The 23,951-nt window shown below is 38.3% G+C and overlaps 2 protein-coding genes across 8 annotated transcripts; one reads left to right on the forward strand and one right to left on the reverse strand.

The window, feature by feature from the left end:
- Positions 1–218: 218 nt before the first annotated feature.
- LOC116776372 (serine protease filzig) lies at positions 219–10,814 on the forward strand. The gene is made up of 8 exons (XM_032669573.2): positions 219–428; positions 5,956–8,195; positions 8,287–8,410; positions 8,708–8,894; positions 9,008–9,192; positions 9,460–9,575; positions 9,851–9,970; positions 10,254–10,814. The coding sequence occupies exons 1-8, from the start codon at positions 341–343 to the stop codon at positions 10,416–10,418; spliced, it is 3,225 nt and encodes a 1,074-aa protein (XP_032525464.2). The 5' UTR covers positions 219–340; the 3' UTR covers positions 10,419–10,814.
- Positions 10,815–11,150: 336 nt separating this feature from the next.
- On the reverse strand, positions 11,151–23,914 carry LOC116776207 (histidine decarboxylase). Of its 7 annotated transcripts, XM_061525427.1 has the most exons (20): positions 23,842–23,860; positions 21,889–21,926; positions 19,405–19,577; positions 19,094–19,207; positions 18,877–18,999; positions 18,421–18,589; positions 18,174–18,283; positions 15,989–16,128; positions 15,583–15,672; positions 15,406–15,476; positions 15,311–15,330; positions 14,990–15,202; positions 14,698–14,796; positions 13,720–13,798; positions 13,450–13,614; positions 13,266–13,373; positions 12,917–13,087; positions 12,556–12,690; positions 12,313–12,348; positions 12,056–12,195 (listed from the first exon to the last, which is right to left on the reverse strand). In XM_061525427.1, exons 2-19 carry the CDS (start codon positions 21,914–21,916, stop codon positions 12,314–12,316), a joined length of 2,043 nt encoding a protein of 680 aa, XP_061381411.1. In that variant the 5' UTR covers positions 21,917–21,926; positions 23,842–23,860; the 3' UTR covers positions 12,056–12,195; position 12,313. The 7 variants fall into 7 exon arrangements, with proteins under 7 accessions (XP_061381410.1, XP_061381412.1, XP_061381411.1 ...); XM_061525431.1 differs by lacking the exon at positions 14,990–15,202; XM_061525430.1 differs by lacking the exon at positions 12,917–13,087.
- Between the last annotated feature and the right edge of the window lie 37 nt (positions 23,915–23,951).

The following is a 23,951-nucleotide window of genomic DNA, read 5'->3' on the forward strand; positions in this document are numbered from 1 at the left end:
ACAATTTCTCATTTCACCGTTCACTTGTTTAGCGATTCGCTAATCATAAATACGAGAGTTATGCTGTTAATTATGTTCATCAAAAAGCAACCTTATTAAAATTTAAATAAGTTTGTTTTTTCTTTGTCTGAGTGTTGATAGTTGAGATCTTTTTCTATTGTGTTATACGTAATGTGTGTTGTTAACGCGGCGAAGTTGGTCAGTCGGCTAGTGGGTTCCCGACCGTGACGGAGGACGGACGTCTCTAGGAACAAGAAAATGCCGCGGTTATCGTGTTTTATAAGAACTTTGTGATTTACAAATTATATTAATTGTGACTTTAAATATTGTTATAGTCAAAATGACGTCTTATAGATGTGTGGTGTGGTGTCTGTTGATTGTGTTAGTTGTGGACATTACACCAGTTATTAGTTATGGGAATGCGAGAGGTAATTATTTATTTACAATTTTATTAATAATAAATAAAAATACACTATTTTATAAACATATGTAGGTTAGATAGAAAGTGTCATTATGAAACTATAAAATGCCTTACTTTGCGAAACATCAGATGTTTTGTCATAATTAAATTTGATAAACAATTTTCAATAAAACTAAGGTATTTAGAATAATAAAATATTGTGAAAATAGTTTTTCTACATTAACTATTGCAGGAAATTGTTTGAGTAAAATATTAAGAAAATAAAAGTAAATCAGGTCATTTTTCAGTTGAATTAAAAAACTTGTTAATAAGACGTCCGACCGCTCGTAACAGATTCACAGGAACGGTAAATAATAAATATAACATTAATTATTATATTTAAACGGAATTCATAAAAAAATAATATTGATGTAAGTATTTAAGAAAATAAGACTCTAAGAATATTTTTTTATTTAAGTCAACTGAACTACTATGATTCATTAGTCAAATGAGAGACTTTAAAATTATTAATATTAATATTATTTCTTTTTATATAAATATGGTTTTTCAAGTTTTACTATAATACAATATATGTAAGATGAGGCTGTTCCTTGAGCGGTGGAGTGATGGACCGGTTTCAATGAGGTTACCATTAATTAATAAGCCGCGGGTTCGAGTCCTGTTATATTGACCGAAGCTAATAAATATTCGTAAATGTAAGAATTTAAGTTAAACAATTTTTTAAGTGTTTAAATATTTTGTAAAGATTAAAACATATCGCTCCCCGAAAGATAACGGTTAATGTCATTATCTTGAATTTTTAAAAGGAAATATTGAGACGGCGTCCATTAAAAGTGATTTTGAAAAAATTCCTTCAAAATTGCTTTATTTTAAACTTGTTTTGTTTGCTATTATGAAAACGGACACTCACTAGACACTTTCATGATTATTCGCTTAATATTAATATAATGTATGTAATATAAAAAAATTGGCGCGAATGTCAAAATTACAACGCCATTTTGTAGGACGAGATCAACGAAGTACAAGTTAGAAAGTAAACAAGAAAGTGAAATTTGAAATGATTGTTATTTGTCTGTTTGATGTGTTCGTCTGTTTGTGTGTTAGGACTTACTTTTTACATACATATGGTCATTTATTGGTCATTCGTGTTATGAAGTTTTTTATACTTATGTAAAACATGTCACGTCATACCTACATTGGACGCCGGCTTTCTCCAATCCATCAGGTGGGTGGATTATTACCCAATTTTTCTCACGTTCTGTTCTGCTAGAAAAAGTACTTAGTAGAAATAAACATCTCAAGATATCTCGTATATATCGTCATACGACCATAATTCATTATTTCGTGTTCAATAGTAGAATAGAAATGTTATTTCGTTTAACATTTAGTGACACATTGAGGAATGTTGACTCATTTATATATTATATATAAGTTTGTGTGTGTTATATATATATAGTATGTTATATATTTTGCATAAAATTATATACAAACATGAGCTTCCTTTAGACATCAACTTTGTTTAAGTGTACGTTGTCCAGTTCGTGTAGGTAAATCTTTTTAAAAGCTATAAGTAGTTTTTATTGTAGAAGACAATGAGTTAAATTGATTTTAACTGTTGTATTGCATAAGATGTATTCCTTTTTATTTTTTTATTGATTAGTTTTCATCGGTTATGTACACACGACGTTTCGTGTCCATTTCTTTATCCAACCTAACACAGTAATATTTCCTTTTCTCCTCGCCGGATTTGTCATGTTCATTAATGTCGTTACCATATTAACTATGATGATCATTACATATAAGTATTCAACGATTTTAAACGTCTTTGAGATTTATACGAACAGAATATACAGCGTTACATTAATTAAATATAAATCTAATTTCTCTAAAAAAAAATTACCTAATTTATAAAGGAATCAAACTAAATACATAACACAACACAGAGCAACTTAACTTAAAAAAAAGTCATCGAAGATAATGTTTGAAGCTATGAAAGAAAATAATGATTTTATATGTAAAGTATAAATTTCCTAAATATAATAGGAATTAGTTAGTTAAATTGTCAGTAAGGTTACCACTGAGTCACATCACGAAATACGGACTGTTTTTGGTTAGATAGAGAGGAGCTTGGACGGTGTAGGTGAGCGTTTAATGCGTTAGATAGGGACGCCTTTAACCTGCACCTGGGTCGCAAGTCCTAGGCACTGTTGAAGCCCTCTCCCTGCAACGATGGATCCGACACCCGCACGATGATCCCATTGAATGATGAAGTTTCGTCTCAGTTCCTCGTTCACGTGCGGTGATGTCGTTAGTTAAATAATAAAATACTTGTAACTGTACGATTTAGTTTGTCGAGTTTAGAGTAATGTTTTAAAACTCTGCACCACAGTTCGATATACAAAAATTTAAAATTAATTTGATCATAACATTATATATTTTAGAATAACATTATAATAAATAAATAAATTAGGTATGTGTATTAATATGTACAGAAAAAATTAAATCAAAATTTGCGAACATAAAAAAAATTATGTCAAATTAAGAAAGTTCTGTAGCTAAAACGCCACAGACATACCAATATATATTTTCTTTAAAAAAATACCTATAATTAAATGAAACCAAAAATCAGTGTTCGTTATTGTTAAATAAAATATAATATGTTATACAAATAATATACGAAAAATTACTTAAATAACTTTGTTTATAATTAACTAGCTTATACCCGCGGTTTTGCTTCGTTTGTAACAAAGTTATATATTATCCGAGTATCAGCAAGTCAACATATCAGTGAACACGCAGCGGTTACAGAAAATATTTGTTTGTTGAAATCTCTAAAACTAGAGATTACCACCAAAATATATCGATAACTGTAATTAATCGATACGGTGATACACTCGATCAGCATCCGGAAGCCACACTTGACAATTGGAGCATGGGAGAGATGCATTCCACACGCTGCGTGCACACGGCAGCAGTCCCCGCACTCACACAGCCTAGAACCTCTACATCATCAGATAATGTTCCGAGAAATCCTGATCTGCTGGTCTGTCCGTAATCAACTGTATTATAGCTTTGGATATGCTTTCTATTCTCATTCTTAGTAAGAAAAATATTAGTTTCATTTATATGAATACTCGCGAAAGTCTTAGATCTCATAATGTGTACATATGTTTAAGTCTAGACTAGTTATCGTTTAAGTTCATCTCAAACTTAAAGCCTATTTTATAGCGTTTTCCTGTTAAATCTCAAACGAATGTGAGTTAATTTCTCGTTCCGAGAAAAAATTCAGTATATTATTTTTTTTATTATGATACCAACATTAATAAACCTAAAGAAAAGTTATCGCCATTTCTAAGGTTTTTTTAATTTTTATTTGGATAAGAGTTACCAAAAATTTTGTTTATCAATAAAAAAATTAATGTATTTACAACGCCTCTTATTAAATGTATATTTTTAAGTAGAAAAACTTCAAATTAAGTATGTCATTCCGCAAAAAAATTCCAGTTGACTCAATCACTATGACTATATCTTTATAAAATTTTTATCAGAATCGATTCAGTAGAACGTGATCAATATCAAACACACAAACATACAATCATCTAATTGAAGACGCTATCGTATTTTAATAACAAGTTTTCTCCTTGATTTCCTCTCGTTTGAACTGCAAGTTTGATCGTCAACATAAAACTGACAGTATCTAAGTAACAACAACCTCCAAAAACACGATATACTGTGTACTCATTAAAATAACTTTAAGGTCATTAACGGAGTCTCTACAGTATCAACAAAGACAATTTCTAATAATATTTACAATTAGTGGTGTTCTTAAAAACTATCGTGTGGCCGAGCCTATCGGTATCGATAGTTTCTGTGCTGGAATTAATTAACGTGTGAATACAAAGCTAAAGCAAATAATTCCACTTTTTCTACATAACTGTGTCTCGTGAAGTAGCTCAGTGGTTTATTGGAGTTGTGGTTATAACACTGTTAAAGACAACAGCTCGGATGTAACTGTTCATATTAAACGTGTAATAAAGATATTTTTTATATATATGTGATAATAATTTAAATTAACGACACGCGAAACTATATAAAATATCATATAGGATTCTCGAAATAAATCAGTTTAATTATAACCAACTAACTAACTAAATGTTCTATGATATTTCGAGTTAGTCGTAGTAAGGTGACTCTATCCCGGAGTAGTTAGTATCGTCTCTATCGGGTTACAGTTAATGGGCGCAACCTGAGCCGCGGAACCCGAAATCAAAAGTGACTTTCACTTATGATGACATCACTCTTAGTCATTTCACTGGAATTCCAAGGTATCTGAGAAAGTGACCACAATTTGCAACGAGTTAATACTGTTACCGTTTCTCCGACAGCACTTCAAAGTTTCCATCGTGACTTTTACTTTAAAATTACTTTTCGGTTATCAATTATGATTGCTGTTGGTGATTATCATGCAAATCATGCGCAGTATGCAAGTTAAAATGTGTGTGACTTGCAAACGTTTTTGCTTGTATGTTCATCAACATCATCAGAAATTGTACATCACTAGGGTCATGGTCTCGACTCCATAGGATCAGCTCGTGGCCCGTGCTCCGCACATTAACATCTCCTAGGATCCGGTGGTGACCTCACTAAGTGGAATAGTAAAAAGTACTCCAACAACGATCTACTTTCTCTCGGAGATGCCTCATGTTAAATTCATGCTGTCCAGAATCAAGGATAACCAGCGCTCTGAATAATAAGAAAACTATGACGGTGAAGAATGCGGACATCTTTGAGAGATTTTTTGGGGATGGTGGAACCCTTGGAGAAGTAGTCTATTGTGTGGAGCGATAGTTTGCTTATATACAGTTGAACTACAAATTAATATATATATATATATATATATATTTAAGAGAGAAAAATAATATAAAAAAAAATATTTTTACATATGCAAATAGCAAACCAATAGTCTTGAATGTAAAACTATCTTCTGTCTTTAACATATTTTTATTATACACAATAACTGAATTCGTAAGCCTATAACGGGGGCACGTTAGTATGTCGTCTATATAGTAAGCCGGCTGTTTGTCTGTCACGGAAGCGGGGATCCGCGTCGTGAATAACAAACGCATCAAAATCGGACCAGCACATCACACACAACTTTCTTTTCCTCTTTTTGGTGTCAATTTAAATTTAATTGCTTTAATTAAATTGGCTTTAAATTTCTGGCATAAACAAAACATTGTCTCACCAATAATGTATATTAATTCCGTTTAATATAAAACAATTGCACTATTACTTCAAACATTTTCTTACCAATTATTGTCAAAACGTAAAATATAATTGAAATCTACTGCATTATAAAATACATCTACCAGCGCCTATTTATCTCGCATTTAATTAATTTACCTAATTGCATAAATAACAGATTTAAATTGCTAATGTATCAACGGTTATTTTATGTTAATAATATAGGTTATGGACAGAATATAAGAAGATTGTTTATTTTATATAACGTGGGTATATATCTTTTTTTTCAGAAGACAGAAAACTGTTTGGCGGTTACAAAATAACACCGTCGTATTGTAAGGCAAGCAGAGCGGCGAGGCACAACCGGGGTAACACTATATGCATGTTCAACCACGAGTGTGTTCGAAGAGGTGGTGAAGTGGTCGGTTCCTGTATGGACGGCTTCCTGTTTGGGGCGTGCTGCCAGTTACCTTCCAGCAGTCAGTCACATATACCAAAAGGACCCGGTGTTGTTATGACGAGCTACATAGACTATCCGGATGCAGAAGCAGAAACTGACGATTACGACGCTGAACATCTAAGCGCTTATCATAACAGCTTCAAACCTGTAGTGACGCCGGGATATAAGCCTAGTAGTAGCGTTTCGACGTCCACTGTGAGGTCTGAGTCAGACGCGAGCACGGAGATTCACCAAGCTGAAATAATATCCGAAGGTCTCACCCAAATCACAAACACCTTACTAAGTACGCCGCCCAAGGAGGACAGTTTCATATACATAAAGCCTCAAGGAGTCTACACACACAGCACGATCAGTCACCCGGTCGCCGATACTATTCTGTTCCACAAGAACGGTTCGATGGTTGACGACATAGCGAGACCATCAGATTTCAACGTACAAATATCTTCAATGCAAACCAAACCCACCGTGTCGCCGAGCACGAGTTCGGTTTCGTCTCCCGGTATAATAGTTTCGTCGACGCACAGACCTATATTCAAACCGAAGCCGAATAACAAAGTATCGACAAAACGGCCGACCACCGACAACTATGTCATGGTTCAGACGGTCACCAAAGACGCTCAGAAGGTTCCGGAGCTGTCTTCGATTAACAGCATCATACAGATGCTCAATGACAGTACTCCGAGTCTTAGTGATGATGTAAGTTCACCCTCTTCGATCGATGTCATGGAAACTAAATCCTCGCCGAGCCCTTCCACAGTCACTCCAGTGTTGTACAGCAGCAGTTACCCTATTTACACAACCGGACACTACGTCACTTTAAAACCATCTTCATTTATAAGTAGCGTCTCACCGATAGCTGGTACAAAGAAACCGTTAACAACTAAAAAACCGTACATTACAATAAACACCACACCGAACAGTGCGGGAGGAAAGCCGTCGAAGCCTTATAATTCTTCTCCCAGACCAAACCAATCAACCAGTCAGGCTATCGAAGCTTTCAATAACTATCCAACCGATCCGCAAGACTTTGGACAATCAATCACCACATTCAGCTATGTGAGTTCAACGACAACTTTGAAACCAACGTCCACGACCAGAAAACCGCCTTCGACGAGTTACGTAACCGGATCGAAACCCTTAAGAAGACCAGCTACTCCGCCGACGAGTTTCGTATCTTCCTATGAAGCTGCATCAGACACTTTCTCGAGTGTGACCCCAACCGTTATAGTGCTAAATGGACTCAGCACAAAACCAGAATCCTCATCAGAGGATACGGAATTTGTTGAAATATCACAGGAGCCCTTCAAGAAACCAGTCAGCCAAATTACTGTAAACAACCATATAGAATCTACAAACAATATCTACATGGGTAAACCGCCGCAGACGTACGATCAACCGAAGCCTTCGAGACCATCTTCTCCTACCGTTGTCATAACCCCTAAACCCTCACCAACCACGCCCTATCCCATCAAAGGGTCAACTCGTCCCGTTCCAATCACACCGAACGTGCCTCTCTACGATTCCTACCCAGACTTCTCACCGACAACGACCTCTAAAACAGAAATGCAGACCTCTCCCGATGACCTCATAAACTTCCCTCCCGTCAGGAATCCTCTCCTCAACGCGACGGGATCCAACCCTGCTCTGTATAACACGAGCGTAGCCATTGACAACGACTTAGATATTTTACACGACGTAGACTTCTCGACGCCGACCTGGCAGGACGACGAGAAGCTGAGCGAGAAAATGAACTTATTCGTTAACAAGATCGTCGGCAGCCTTCAGGGCTCGTTCCAGGATCTTCACGACATAGTTGTGTTGGATAAGAAACCCAGTTCCACACTGAACCGTGACAAAACGACAACCGCCAAGCCGCCGAAGAAAACCGTGCCAACAAGAAAACCTGTCACCACCAAGAAACCTTTGAGAGTGTCTACCACGTCCAAGAAGCCTCCGGTGAAGACGACGAAGAAGCCGCTCAAGACCACCACCGTCCCCAAGAAACCCACCACGATCACCACTCAGACGCCCACCACCACCGTTATAACCACGACCACAACCAAAAAGCCGGTAAGAGATACAAATCGATCGAACTTAACAATGAAACATGACGTCTCCATGACATCGCTTAGTCATTGGCCTGTTAAAATTTTGTTTCCAGGTGACCACCACCAAGAAACCCATCAAGAGAGTGACCACCAGCCTCGTCACCACCGTCACAGAACAGTACGATGACGTCACTACCGAGGGATACTCAGAGCCTATCGATTACAACGACAAGAATTGTAAGTTATAAATTACCATCATAACAGTTGAGTTACTTTTCCATAATTATTTTTATTTATCTCATAGTTTTCACTTCTAAACCTATGTGGGTACAAATGTATTTTATATAGCACTTAAAGATAATCTAACATAACTTGGTCTTTTTTCGTCAATAACATACAGAGTAACGTTGCTTTAAAAGCATATTCCGTTAAGAAAGTCTCTGGTCTGTACAAGTTAGGCTCTGATGAAGATCTCTCGCCATACGAGCAACTTGATGAATCGTGTGTATTGAGATGTGAGTGTATCGTGCGCAGTGTGCGGCGTGCGGCCGCTGATGAAGTCCGGTCGCATCGTGGGCGGCAAGAACGCCAGGTTCGGGGAGTGGCCCTGGCAGGTGTTGGTGCGCGAGTCCACGTGGCTGGGCCTGTTCACCAAGAACAAGTGTGGCGGAGTGCTCATCACCAACAGATTTGTGACCACGGCCGCGCATTGTCAACCCGGGTCAGTACTGCTCACATCACTCTAGTTGTAACAGTGGTTGCTGGTGTAGTAGTATTAGCGAGTCGTTATTTTGTTCATCAGATGTATAATAAACGATATAATAAACGTTCCAGGTTCCTGGCGTCGCTGGTGGCGGTGTTCGGCGAGAACGACATCTCCAGTGACTACGAGCCCAAGAGACCCGTCACCAAGAACGTGAGGAGAGTCATCGTGCACCGCCAGTACGACGCCGCCACCTTCGAGAACGACCTGGCGCTGCTAGAGCTCGACTCGCCCGTACAGTTCGCCGCGCATATAGGTGGGACGACACACACATACACAAACACACGCACACACACTCACACACGCACACACACACAACATTGCAGAAAACATATGTCCTATACGAATGATATAGATATCATATACTTTAGAAAGTAGGTGGTGTGACTTTATGATGCTGTCTGTATCGTACGTGAGCTGCCCTCCCGCCGACCCCTACTCGACCCTCCCTCGTAACGCGACATGTGACAGTGTATACAGATGCAGGCTATTCGTAATATATATGTGTTCTTATTAATTCCAGTTCCTATCTGCATGCCGCCTGATGACGCGGACTACACGGGCCGCGTGGCGACCGTCACTGGCTGGGGCAGGCTCCGGTACGGGGGCGGAGTCCCCGCGGTGCTGCAGGAGGTTCAGGTACGAGTATAGACGCAGGACACGCACTATCACTGAGACATTGTAGGTAGAGGGATGATACGGAACCGTCGTATAGACACTGGAGACGCTGGAGTCATAGAAAACAACGTCACACTCATAGAAGTTAACTTAAATTGTTAGTCATTATCGCCTGTGTCTGTACCTCAGATCTACCTCACGGTCACAACTGTTACATTAGTCGTAACTAACTTCCGTTTGTTCTCATATCTCCGTAATTTATGAGCAAGTTACTAACTTTATTGAAATAATTCCAGGTGCCGGTCATAGAGAACAGCGCGTGTCAGGAGATGTTCCACACGGCCGGTCACGCCAAGAAGATATTGAACTCGTTCATATGCGCTGGATACGCCAACGGGCAGAAGGACTCCTGTGAGGCGAGTACTGACAGACATACATACATACATGCTGCCTCAGAAAACTCCTAAACTTATGACATACATGTTGGTGGAATCGGTTTAGTGTAACATGTATTGGTCACCAGGAGATATACTAAGATACAAAAGAACATATATCTGTCTGTTTGTTCCGCGTAATTTCTGTAACGGCTGGATCTATTTCGATGGGAACTTGACTGGCGTATAGATAATGTAATCAGGAGTGATTTTAGCTTGTTCGGTTTGGTTTGGTCAGAAATTAATTGGTCACTAATGATTCCAGGGTGACAGCGGCGGGCCGCTGGTGCTGCAGCGCGACGACGGCAGGTGGCAGCTGGTGGGGACCGTGTCCCACGGGATAAAGTGCGCCGCGCCCTACCTGCCCGGCGTCTACATGAGGACGACGTACTACAAACCCTGGCTGAGATCGATCACCGGAGTTCGTTGACCCTGGTTTGGGCGAACCCAAGAAAATATCCAAAAAAAAAAACTTTAAGAACAAAAGTATTATTTACATATCCGACAGCCATAGTAGTTAAATTGGTCGCGACCGCGTCGGATAGCGAGCTCTCACCGGGACGTCGCGCTCAGTACACTAGGCTAATGTAAAACACGGTCTACTAAGATAATGCATTTATTTATTTAGTGTGTGTAAGATGTTATTTACTTATAAATATATTTAAGTTAAGCGTCCGTGCAATACGACCGACCTGCGGGTCGAGCACTGTAGGTGGCTGGAGGCGGGTAGGGTCGGTGAGATGCAGCCGAGTAAGATAAGTAATATAAGGAAGCTCAAATAGTTATGTTGATTAAAATTATGTTTTAATAAAATATACCAGACAGTTATGGTTGTATGTTACTTCAGCTTTATATGTGGGAGTTGAGCGGTGACGTCATCACAACTGACGTCACCGATGCCTTTCTTGTCGCCTGTCGTCCGAGTCTCGGGCTATTGAAGGTAAACTCATAACTCGTAGACGGTTCGACGAACCCATTACTTCAAGAGGTCCGACCTCAGCGACTGTTCGTAGTCCGTACCCGCGCCTCTATCGTACCAACCGACACTGGTAGAGGCTCCGCAGGTGGCTCCTGGTAATTACAACTACCCTCATTTGTTGATTATTCAAACAGCATGTATTGCGCCGGCGGAGGGTAGTTTTCAATTCAAACAACGTTTTGCTTCAATACACATATATTCATAAGGTTACAGTAACTTTCCAAACGTTTGCCAACATACAGTTAGTTAGTTGCCTACAACTATAAATAATTTATCATATATAGTTTTCAACGAGCGTACAATATTAATTAATTAAAACGTTATTGATGCGGCACAGCAGTTAATGTCACGGTTATATTAACTACAATACTTAACTAACGAAGCTAAACTACCCACTATAATATAATATATCTCAATTTCATCGTAAAATTTGAGCTGCTGCTGTATACAATACGAAAATAAAATAGAAAATACGTTTAACAAACAAGGTTGTGCTTCGAAGTTAACTTAACTTTTTATTTAAAATTAACCGAAAAATAAATCGATAAATTAAAAAAAAAAATCACCAAAAGGATGCACCGAGTTAGTTCGTATAATACCGGTTAAGACTAACTTGGGTTAGTTGGACTGACCAGTAAAGCGCGGAAACTTTCTTAGGACTTGGACATGTAGAGCTTCTATGAACAAAGATTACTAAGTGTCTCGCGGTGGGGTTACTTGTTGACGCCCTTGTAGTGAAGGCATTTCTTGCAAAACGCGTCAGCCCGCTGTTTGAGGCTCTGTGTGGCGACAGCTCGTCCTGGGTCAGGTTTGCAGTCCTCCGCGTCGAAGGGTCCCTCGCTGAACTGCTGTATGATCTGCTTAATGTAGCTCCCGGGTCCTTTGATGGTCAACTTGGCTTCGCCCGCTTCCTTACATTCCATATTGTTAGTGTCCATGAGGTCGAATGCCCTCGAGATCCGATCGCCGATTTTGAGCTCGGATACGTCGCGAGCGTCGAGAATGCTTTTAGAATCGGTCGGCGTGAGCGTGATCTCGTTGTTTTTGATGTCTACGGAGATGACCGCGTCGTCTAGCTTCAAATCGGTTTCGTCGACAGATTTCGACCTGAACTGTCTGGATGGAGTCATTGGTACTAGTAACTGGTTGGTGTCCGTGCAGGCGACTGGTTTTACGGTAGTGCTGGATACCACAGGTGATGAGATGGAACGGTCGGCGGGGCTGGATCCTGGAGACATAAGTAGTATAGCTGAACATTATTGAACGTTAAGACGTCGATGGTCCAGCATCAAACATTTGTATGACAAAGCCTGTACAACCACCCGCTATAGATTTAATTAATTACCTCAAAACTTCACGCCGATGGGATCGCTTTTGGGTCCTAAAATAAACCAAACGAATTAAAACCGACATAAAACATCCGGGACGATAAACATGGCCGGAGCTGAACAGAACCGAGGGTCGAGCGGAGACATGAGCCGAAGAACATATTGCATTGAGATAAAGTTGTTAGATGATGTCCCATCACCCAGAGGAAAGGTCATTCACCTACACGCGGGCGAGGGGTGGGGGGTTGTTATATAATTACCGTTGGGAGTCTCCTCCTTCTCCTCCGAGCACTGCGGCAGGGACTCCACCACCAGCTCCTGGAGCATGTCCATGTAGGAGTCCAGCGAGAACTTCTTCCCGCACGCCTTCATACCGCGGACGCGACGCCGCATTTCTAGTTTAGTATGGCGTTAGAAATGACGTACAGGGATTAGTGCTGTTGATTGTTATCAATAGATAAGGTGGAAGCTAAATGACGGAGCTGACAGCAGGGAAAATATATGTTAGTATGAGTTTCATTATAATATCATTGAAAATTAAATTTAATGATTATTTTTTTTAGGTTTCAAAACCGACACCAGATATGGGGTTATAGAAGCCATGCAATGTGTTTGTGTTACCAGGACTATCTTTGGGTTCCATTTTCAGCTCAGCGAAGGTCTGAGCGCAGGATGAGAGCAGTGACTCATAATCGCATATCGCTGCGTGAGTGCCGTTTACGATCTTTGGACTCATCGGACTGTTGGCTAGCAACAGGCTCGTCCCAAACGTAGCGTTCAGTTCGCGAGTTTCTGTTCCAAGCAGACAAGCAAATAGTTTAACTTAAACTATGAGCTGGTTGACTAGAACCTTCGCTCTGTAACTTCGAATGCCCATGATCGTATGAGACGAGATGATAGTTAGTTAAGCTCGAGTTAAAGTATTCAAGACCTATCAAACCCATCGTGTCTGAGACATTGATTCATTTACCTTTCAAAGAAATCCTCGGTTTCTTGGACACCACGATGTTTCCGTTTTCTGATCCAAACATTTCCTTCAGTATTTCGGACGCCACCGTCTTAATCTCTGTCCAGTCGTCTGAGGTGGGACATTTTAAGTTATAATTTGATTACCATAAAAAAATGAAATTCATTAAAATATGAGCATTTCCAACCGAGTATGTCCTGGTTGGTGGTTCTTTGGGAGGTGACGGTGAACCTGATGACGTAGACGCCCTTGAAACATGCCGGCACGGCGTGTAGGTAGCCGCGGGCGTTCAGGCGCTTCAGAAGGTACTCGGTGAGGGTGTTGTCTCCCTTGAGACGGAAAGCAACCATGCCTAGTAAGGAAAATATAAATTTACATAGGAAAATAGGCATCTATTTTTATTTTATTTCAAATCTATCACAAACAAAACGCAAACTGATTTTAATTTGTAACTCACCCAGATTCCGTGGTTGTGGTATTTCAAAACGTTGATCAGCTAGCACCAAGGCCTCAAACTTCTGAGCTAGACGGACGCTCTGGAATATTCATGTTTTCATCAGACTTAACACCAACAGCGATCACAGAAAATGTTTTTTACGTAATTTGTACAAAACTATCACAATCACTTTACCGAAGAAACTTGCTACATCTGCGGGGAAGCAGTTGGAACTGCTAAGCACTTGCTAGTAGGATGTAGGAAACTCCTGGATAGTGGTCAAAACACGCCTCGTCACGATGGGGTTTTAGAAATCATACGTGAAGCGGTTAGTCTTTCGGTAGCAAGACCGCAAAAAGAAATAACCACAAAACAGCGATCAATAGGTTTTGGGAGACAAGGCACTAGGGCTACAAAATAAAACGTCAAGCCTTACTCTATTATTAAAGCGGCTTCGGATTGGACATTAATGATGGACACGTATGAGAAGCAATATAAGATCCCAGAGGATATTTGTGCGACGGCGTCCAGACCGGACATAATTTTACATTCGCGAATTTTAAAGCGCGTTGCTATAAACATCCCCAAAGACCATCCCATCCACGTCAACAAGTATTACGAGCTCACTAACGAACTCACTAAGAATAGGTTCGTTGTAAATGGAAGTAGGAGCGAGAGGTATAACAGCCAAAACTATCTACAACCTGCTAAAAGACTTAGGCCTACCAAGAACTAACATCAGTTTATTCTTGGAACGTACGTCGAAGGCAGCCCTAGCAGGTACGTTTCAAATTTGGTTAGGTAGAGAGAGGAGCTTGAACAGTGGAGGCGAGCATTTAACGTTCGTTAGATTGGGGCTCCTTTAACCTACACCTGGGTCGCAACTCCCCGTCACTGTTGAAGCTTCTCTCCCTGCAACGCGATGGACCCGGCACCCGCACCGTGAATCCATGGAAGGCTGAGAGTTTTCGTCTCGTCTACAAACTCTGACCCACTGACCTCTCTTATGTGTTTCTGGAGGCCGCTCACTCCATAGTTCCTCAATACGAACCACAGCTTTAAAGCTCTGAACCGTCGACTGAGAGGTATCTGCCAATGCTGTAAGAAATAACGACATCAATACGGAAAAACAGATAGTTTTTGAAGCGGTTGACCCATGCTAGGAGTATATGTAGTTATATGTACACTATTGTTATCAAAGTTTATATTGGAATTCTAGTAGGTATTTGAGCTATCCCGACACCACGAGGACCGACACCGCGAGGACCGACACCCGTAAGCTAAGACATACGAGCGGCTCTTTCTTATCGGGGTTTTCCAACTGTATCTTATCAGCTACTGGCGCGTCCCGTGGTTTGATATCCTCGTCACTGTCGTCAGTGAGACTACTCTCCTCACTGGGCGGGTAACCCTCGTCACTTATAACACTGTCGTCATGCTCATCACCTTTGACGAGGATCTCGGTTTCGATTCTCCGCCTGGTGTTCGCGTGTTGAGAACCAACCTTTTATTTGTAAACAACGTTATTATGAAACAGCATTTATTTTAATAAAACTTTTTTGAGCTTTTAAAACTTTTTAAGGCTGTTAATAAGGTTGAGTACGTCACTTACCATGTAGTCGATAGCTTTGCCTGCAACGAATATTTTATATATTTAATAATGATCAATATGAAATAAAAAGATACTCTCAAGATTTAGTGACGTACCTGAATTTTCGTGTCTTAGATAAATAGGGTTCACGTTGAAGGTTCTGTGCAGAGCGTTACTGTCTCTGACCCTGGAAGAAAATATTTGAAAAGGTCAACAACTATTTAACCTTCACGAGGGGTACCAAAATGTATTAAGGGATATGAAAGACAGCGTCTCATTGGAGGGATCATTACCACATGCCGGTGCAGTCGAAGTTTACCATCAGCCACTTGGATGGATTGAAGGCGAAGGAATCCACCAGCTCGATCCCATCCAGCCAGTGTCTGAACAGTGGACATACGAAAGTATATGAGTTATACTTGAATTATAACGTGAAAGGTGTAACGTGTTGTTCCTTTAATAAAAAATACAAAGAAAAAACCGTGAATAGAGGAAAATTCCAATCATATTTATTTAACCTAATAATTCTACATAAGCTTTTAATTAAGCCAGTAGACCGTAATCATAACCCGAAGAAACTTATTCTAACTTGGTAAAAGTTCTCCAAAAAACGGTAAAATAATTTTAAAGCTCGCGTATAAGTCGATTTAATTCACATTACAAATTATTCTAGCATATTGTAAAGTAAGGTCATAGAACCTGTATTCGGGGCATATGAAAGCGCTCCCAGCATATGCAGCATCTACGTGCAGCCAGATGGAGTGCTGGTCACACACCGGGCCTATTTCCCGGAGATCGTCGAAGGCTACGGACCCTGTCGTACCGAGAGTGGCGCAAACCTGAACAGGGATTAATAATTTAATATACGAATCATTATATTTGTGTTTGAGTTTAACTAGATGGCAGAACTAAACCTTTTAAGTTCGATCTTAGGACTAAGATATTCTTTTGGTGTCTGGTTGGAAAATCCTCATGGAGCCCCACCGCCCTTAGGGAAGGGCGAAAGGGACTGTCAGACTCTTACTGACCAAAAACCAACCCGTGTTCCTCATGTACCCTTGTGTCAGAGGGGTGGGTATCGCCGATGCATTTGTTCCTACCCCCCGACAGGCATAAACCCACCAGATGGTAAGGCGGGCCCCGAGCCGGGCCGAGTGGTTTCCCGCAGCGTCTTAGGACTAAGAGTGTCTATATTTCTGTATCTATGATTACCCTTCTTCAGAAATGAAGTGTTCATCAAATTAATGAATTTGGGTGTATTTATTAATTAGGAACACTATACAAATGATATAGCATTTGGTGACGAAGATGGGACGATAACATTTAATGATATCTAAGAGTACCGCGAGCACTCACGTAAATGGAACTAAGTTTTTGGTATACTTTGCGTTTTTCATTACTCTATATCTACATCCCTACGTTTCGGTTCCTTAACCGTGATCACGGACAGACGAGATGAAAGTATCAGTCAGTGGTCAGTGAGTCTCGTCAATTTAAATTAATAATTATTTTTCACAAGTAAAAGTTTTATGATAATCTCAATACTTTTAATATTTGAATTAAAGTAGTTTTATCACATTATAAAATGAAAAAAAATAATAATTTAGTAATAAATCAGTTTTAAAACTCAATACTGTCGCGAGCTTCCCGTACGGCGTTAGTCACGTGTTAAGATATCATAATGAGGCCTTGAGGAGGATTAATACGGTTATCGGAGGCTGGAACCGTTTTGATGAGGAGACAACTTGATTAACTCGGGAGTCATGATGATTAGGAACACGACATACCTGCTACGAGGATGAGGGTCGAGGAAGGTGAGGGAGAAGGGTGTAGGGTATTGATGGCAGTGCAGGGTGGAGTCAAAGTATATTTACTTCAGATTCATACCAAAAATTTCGGTAAAAGTTTTGAACAGTCCTCTGGATATTGTATTCATTCTTTATTCAAGTGAAGTTATTTACCTACGATACTTTGTCCATACAAAGTATTGTATAAACTTAAAAGCGAAGTACATCCTTACCGGGGTTTTCGACAAAAAACGTCTACATTCTAGTTTTTCCTTAATATACTTATGTTGATAGAACAGTTAACTTAGCACAAGTTTGTATAGTCACACTACATACGAGACGTTTAAATTTTCTCATCCATTTAATTACGTTTTGTGCGAAGATTTATGAATGAAAAAAGCGCCTTCCGAATGCAGTGTGTTCATCTGCAACTGGTGGCGTATGTACTGTTCAGTACTAATTACAGTTGAATGTATAAAAATATAAGAGATTGCGGGAATCAGCATAAAAATCTATGCAAAAATTCTATTTTAAGAAGCCTTTTAATAACAGCGATGTTCCCAGACGTCAGGCTGCTTATGTTGACGTCCAACAAATTGCTCCCCGAGCGGAGCCTCTTAAACATTTCAATTTAAATTGTTTTAATTAACCTCAAGGGAAATATGTTAATACAGGAGTGACCATTTGTTGGGGAAATTCACAACGGGGATCATTTAAAAATATCAATTCATAACAACGAAGAAGTTCTGAATATATTTGTTTAATGATGCTCGGAAGGAATAGGTTGTGAGGCTTCCTGCTATACTTAATCGTCTTATGTAACTGAAATCGCCTTATTTTTTTTATTTAGTTGAAATTTTAATGGGACTTGAGTATTTTATTAATATATTATTAATATTGCAATTTAGTTATGACATTTGAAAAAAGGTTTATAAAATCTATTAGACAAAATACAGCAATTTTTTGGTTCAAAAACTACGTAAATAATTAAGATTATAAGAAAAAATCTATTTAAAAAAAGTTTGTATGGATATTGTACACGAAATAAATAAAAACTGAGATAATATTAAAAAAATATGGATACAAAATCGACTTACCCAAAACGGGACCAGTCCCTTGGCTTTGTCGTTGATGATGGCTTCCTCTAACTTGTCACCTCTCATGCACTGGTGCTCATCCGACTCTATGTAACGCATCCGCACCAGACCTGGTCACGACGCATTAAATATGCTATAACCTGATACTTCATTAAAGAAGGCACTGCCGCTGCACTCGTCAGCCATAGATCTTGGAACATTTAGAGTGCCACATAATAATAAAATGAAATATTTTTTTAAATCTTACCAATGAGTCCAGCCTTCTCCACTGAGGAATGTGCTTGGTCCGAGCAGTACGCTATCAAATGTCCGAGCAGTTCAGAAGACTGCATGTCAGGGTTGAGAGCCGATAGTTCCATCAGAGCCCTGGTGCGAGCAGCCAGCAGACTCACCAGGGTTGCCTCGCTTGCTGTAGTCTGTTACAAATCAATTAAATGTAATAATAAACAGACAAATAAAAAGTGCGATGGTATAAATTATTTGAAAATAATGCCTAGGATTTTTTCAACTAAATATTTCAATAAAACTATTATGAAATTTAACTTTCGAATCTTTCTTTAATGTTTTCTTGTTATATCAATCTATATTTCGGGGGTGATCGGTATGACGAGATGATGCTGCCTACTCTTGCGATTTATGCCGTCATAATGGTCAGGGTTTAAACTATCGCATCTCCCAGGAGCTACCCTCACGAGGCGCTCACCTGTATCACACCTCCTCCTTGGCTGTCGTTCTTTTCGTTGAGGAAGCACTCCGGCAGACCGAGGAGCTTCCCGAGCCAGTTCATCGCGATCGTCTCCAATTCTGTACCAGCTGGCGACGAGGCCTGGACGACATAATATTATATCAAACCTGAGTCTCGCTGCTCGACAACAATCTCATATAGTTAGCAGTAGGTTGTTTAGATACACTTAACTTACCCAGGTGAAGCAGAGAACGTTCATAGCACTGGAAAGCATTTCTCCCATGATTGATGGGTAAGAGGTCAACGCTGGGAAGTAGGCGTGCATGTGGGGACTCTGCCAGTGGACGATCTAGCCACACCACATGAACAATAAAGTATTATATACGGAAAGTCCAGACTAGAGCTATCATTTAGGAAATAGTTGCGTCAGAATCATTAAACATGAAATTGAATTGCCATAACTCCTTCCTTCAATTTGAGTTATCTCGTAATTCTTCTGTTAACCAAATAAGATATTTTTGCCTTTGAGTTAGTTCATGTATTTACCCCGGGCATGATGTGATCTTCGACGTCCTTGAAGATGTCGTCCCATTTCTCCGGCATCTCCGGCGCGTGGTCCGGGAGTCGTTTGTGGAGGTACCCTGGTTGTACGCCAGGGTACACCTTGTGGTCTCTGATGTTCTCCAGGTAATCCGCCATATAGTCCACCAGCTCTTTCGCTGGAGGATGTTGATTAGGACGTTGTCTTACTTAATAATTATCATTTGCAACACTTGATCGAGTAATATTGTTACATACAATACATTTTGTGTTCCGATTTTTGAGATTCCTTAATCATTTTTAGAAAAATATCTTCCCTAAATACTCTGCTGTACCATTTATATGCATACGTTAAAATTAATTTATTCCTCATATGTTAAAAGTTATTGTTATAACAGCAGAGAACGTGTGAAGATTGTTTTGAACTTACTAAAACTACTCTCAAAATATCTGTGTTCTCTTTAACCAACAAAACATAAATATACAACGAGAATCGAGCCTAAGAAAGCTTTTCATTCAAGCTATTCTGCTTTTAACATTAATCAATGTTGAGATAATAATTAAATTAGCAAATATAGAATGAAAATTCAACAACATAAGCGGGACTCGAACCCACAACCTTCTGAATATCGTTGTAGTTACTTTAAAAACAAAGAACAATGTGAAGCTATTTAATGTGCAAGGAAACAAATTTATGACGTCATTTCCGTTACATTTAAAACCTCTTTTCGTTTTACTCGTATTAAAAGACTAAACAAATTACTATTATATTCAATATAGCTCAGTTTAGTTGAATTTCCAATCAGTGAACTACGAATGCGCTTGTTCCGAACCTTGAGTGTGTTCTGATCCAATTAGTTGCGGAAAAAGATTTAATTCAATCAACTAAAGTCTCTGTCTTGTGTAAATTTAAATACCAATAGATTCCTTTATACGGAACCTAATTTTAATTAGGGATGCTTAATTAAGTGAAGTATTGAGGGAAAATATCAAAGTCTAGTTAAAGTCTAAGAGGACGAGTTCATGTTTCATAGTTACTGTGATTCTATAACTATATCTATATGTTTTACTTATTAACTTCATCCCCCCCCCTTCCGTGCCGACTAACAAACGGTTCGTGTGACATTCGTTAAACGATTGTTATATCAGTAATATTTAACTGAACTAACTACCGCGATCTTGTTAAGTTTCGAGTAACGCTTAACCCAAGTCCGAGTCCTCACACTACATAAACACCGTTCCAAGTTTTTCTTTCCTAAATCTTCGCACGTAGTACTATAAGTGATAAACTGCAAACTGTTCGTCGCCAACCCGTGTTAAAGGATCTGTGTTATGAACAGCACCTTCCAGCTTTAGGGTCTCATAACCTATAACTTCCAAATTCTTTTAAATTGCCTCCATATTGGACATCGAGAATTTAAACAGCTTTAATATTATATCGGCTTTAATGTATGTTGCTCGTGTTTATTGTGAAAGACGTGCTCGGATGTCCTGCGCGATGTGGAGGGATCATGGGATTGATCAAATAACTGTAAACGGCTCCGTCTGCGCTCTGTTATTGTTATTTTTATGGCTCGGTCGGGATTTGTCTTATTGATAATACACTGATACAGACACACACATCTCAGCGTCGTACAGATTCCACTGTCTTATTGAAAACTAAAACATTCACTAAACCTCCTAAATAAAAACGTTTTACGGATGCTGTGAGCTTTTTCTTGTTTTATATCTTCATGATCGACGTTTCGGTTCCTCCGCAGCGACCGTGATCACGGACAGACGAGACGAAAGTCACTTTCGGACAGATATACAATAATGAAAAACGCTAAATATCAAGTATACAAGCGAAAATTTCAGGACCTTCTAAACGAGAAAAACATCTGTGTGAAAGAGAACTACTCATTTTTTAAATCAAAAAAAGTTCTAGATTAATGTAAGGATCAAATTATTTCACAGAAACTTCAGATATTTTACGTACTATACAGGAAAATGTGATCATTATTGTCCATACAGACATGTCGGAATAACATTGAATATACAAAAAAGGTATATTAATATATATTTTTACTATCACATTATAATTCAACGAGACGCATTTAAAATCAAATCAATTAAATAGGCTTCAGACTAACATTGACATTTGAACTGGGGTGATACGCGGACTATTATTAGTGCCTATAACCAGCAATAACGAATCACTTAACCGACCTACAGCGCTACTGGCACTGAATATTATTACGCGTTATTATCAAGGTAACAGACGATTTGATTTTATGTATTTTAACTTAACATTAGTTACAAACAACTCTGTCGACGCGCGTCTTTACGCGACCACATATATATATGAAGATGAAGATGGTATATTGATTACCGAAATTAATAGGAAATTAAGATTTATAGCGACATTAAACGAAAAATAGCTACGTTAAATAAAGGTGAGTTAATTAAATCTGTATTAAGATGTATTGATAAGAATATACGTTAACTAACCTTTCACTCTGAACTCCTTGTGGTCCATGGCTGCGGTCCTGGAATGAAGATTCCTATTAACAATATAATCTAACACTCCTTTTGTCTGTGGTGTCGGTTAGGTTATAAGACTATTGTTTCGTCGTTACACGAATGAGGTATTGGATATTTGTACTGAAGTATATAGTAATATTAGTTTTTTAATGAACAAAATCTCTTTGTTTTTAAACGTTCTAAGAATTTAATTTGAATTTGGTTTGATTAAACATATTACTCGTCGTGTTCAGTGGGAGTGTAAGCTGTGGAAAATACTGTTTCGATTTTAATGTAATTTTAATATTATCAATTTGACTAATAGAGACAACAGATAATAGCGTAGTTTTTAAGTTATATACAGTCGCTAGTTTAGTTGGAACTTAAAAAAATATCATATCAATGTTTCTTATCTGAAGAATCTTTCATACTTAGTAATTGTACGAAAATAAATGAAATTTACAAACAAAAGTAGCTTCCATGAATGCGTATATCAAGAGGTCTAGAAAAGACATCACGAGCTGCTTATTTTTAACAACGGCTCTCATAATTGTATTTTATCTTTGTTTCCCTGAAGCCCGCGTGTCTGGTCAATGTTGACTTAAAATCTCATCGAGTAAGCGTCACCTTAGCCTTCCATCAATAACAGTTACAATTATTTACTGTGGAAGCAATATCAAATACTGTCAGATCGAATTGACAGCAGAAAACTCGGAGATTAATCACAAGACTTAGAAAATTATAACAAAAATAAGATTAAATAAGATAAAAAAATAAATAAAAATGAAAATGTGATATATTCGTAAAATTTTCCATAAACATATATATGTGATTTTTTTTAAATATGAGGTAAAAATAGTTAAGGTAATTTTTAAGGACCATATACATATGTCAATTTGAAATTCGGCCTGACACCATACATAATACAATAATCTCTGACAGCGATGCGAAGCCTTACTTGTGGATGCGTGCTCTAAATTGGTATTGATTTAGTTGCAAATGTGAAAAGAACATCTTCTTTGATCACCAATCCACGTAAAACTACGAATAATCAAATTATTTATGGAATTTGCTGGTGGAGAATAAATATCTCGATAGGTCTGTGGACGCAGGGGTCCAGGAGACAGGAGAAACGCGGAGAACAGGTCGCTAGGAACTCGTACTAAGATCATATCCAGCACCTTCAGGAGAAGCAGCCGGAAACACGAGTAAAAGTCATTCTGTTGGTTGTTATAGAAGTAATAAATTTGAAATGGCAACGAAGCGGTATTTCGTATCTGTGTAGACAGTCCGTTAAGATCTCATTTAAACTCAATTTCCGTAACTTTACAAAAAAACTATAAATGTATAGATAATTTGTCAAAGCTGTAACATCCGAGTCGCTATTGACAATAAGACGAAAAAAATATTTAGGAGTCACAAACAGTCAATATTAATTAATGTTATGAAAAACATTAAACATTACCCTCTTTTTTTTTGCTTCACTGCGACTAGATTTCATGATTTTTTTCTCTAAACTACACTTTGACTTATGTTAGATTTTTTTTTTGCTATTTTTCTTCATATTTTACGTTCGTTTTTTATTTTTTATTTTTTATAATGAATTTTAATTCAGAAATCATTAAATTAAAAATAGGTTTCGCACGAGGAACTTATAAATTATTAAATTGTTTTTGTTATATATTTCAAATTAAAATAAAATATGTCTCAGTTAAATAAAGTTTTAAGCAGCAAAACTTAAAATACTTTTTCTAATAAATATCTGAATCGAAGGTTTTTATAATTACTATTACAATTAAATTAAAATAAAATTATTTATTAAATACTTTTCGGATAGGACATTCATTAAAAAAAAATATTTTCAAAAAAAAAAAAAATTTTTCTCTTAAAATTATGAATAAAAAAATTATTACAGAACTTAGAACTTAAAGCTCTACTTACCTTAGCGAAAGTTGTTCTCAAACGAAAAAAATACAGGAAATATTGAATATATAATAGATGGGCAATGTTCGTCTGTCACTGAACCGCGGAGGAGCAGCGTAAAGCTTATA

This window comes from Danaus plexippus, chromosome 28, assembly GCF_018135715.1.
Source record: "Danaus plexippus chromosome 28, MEX_DaPlex, whole genome shotgun sequence".
Classification (NCBI taxonomy): domain Eukaryota; kingdom Metazoa; phylum Arthropoda; class Insecta; order Lepidoptera; family Nymphalidae; genus Danaus; species Danaus plexippus.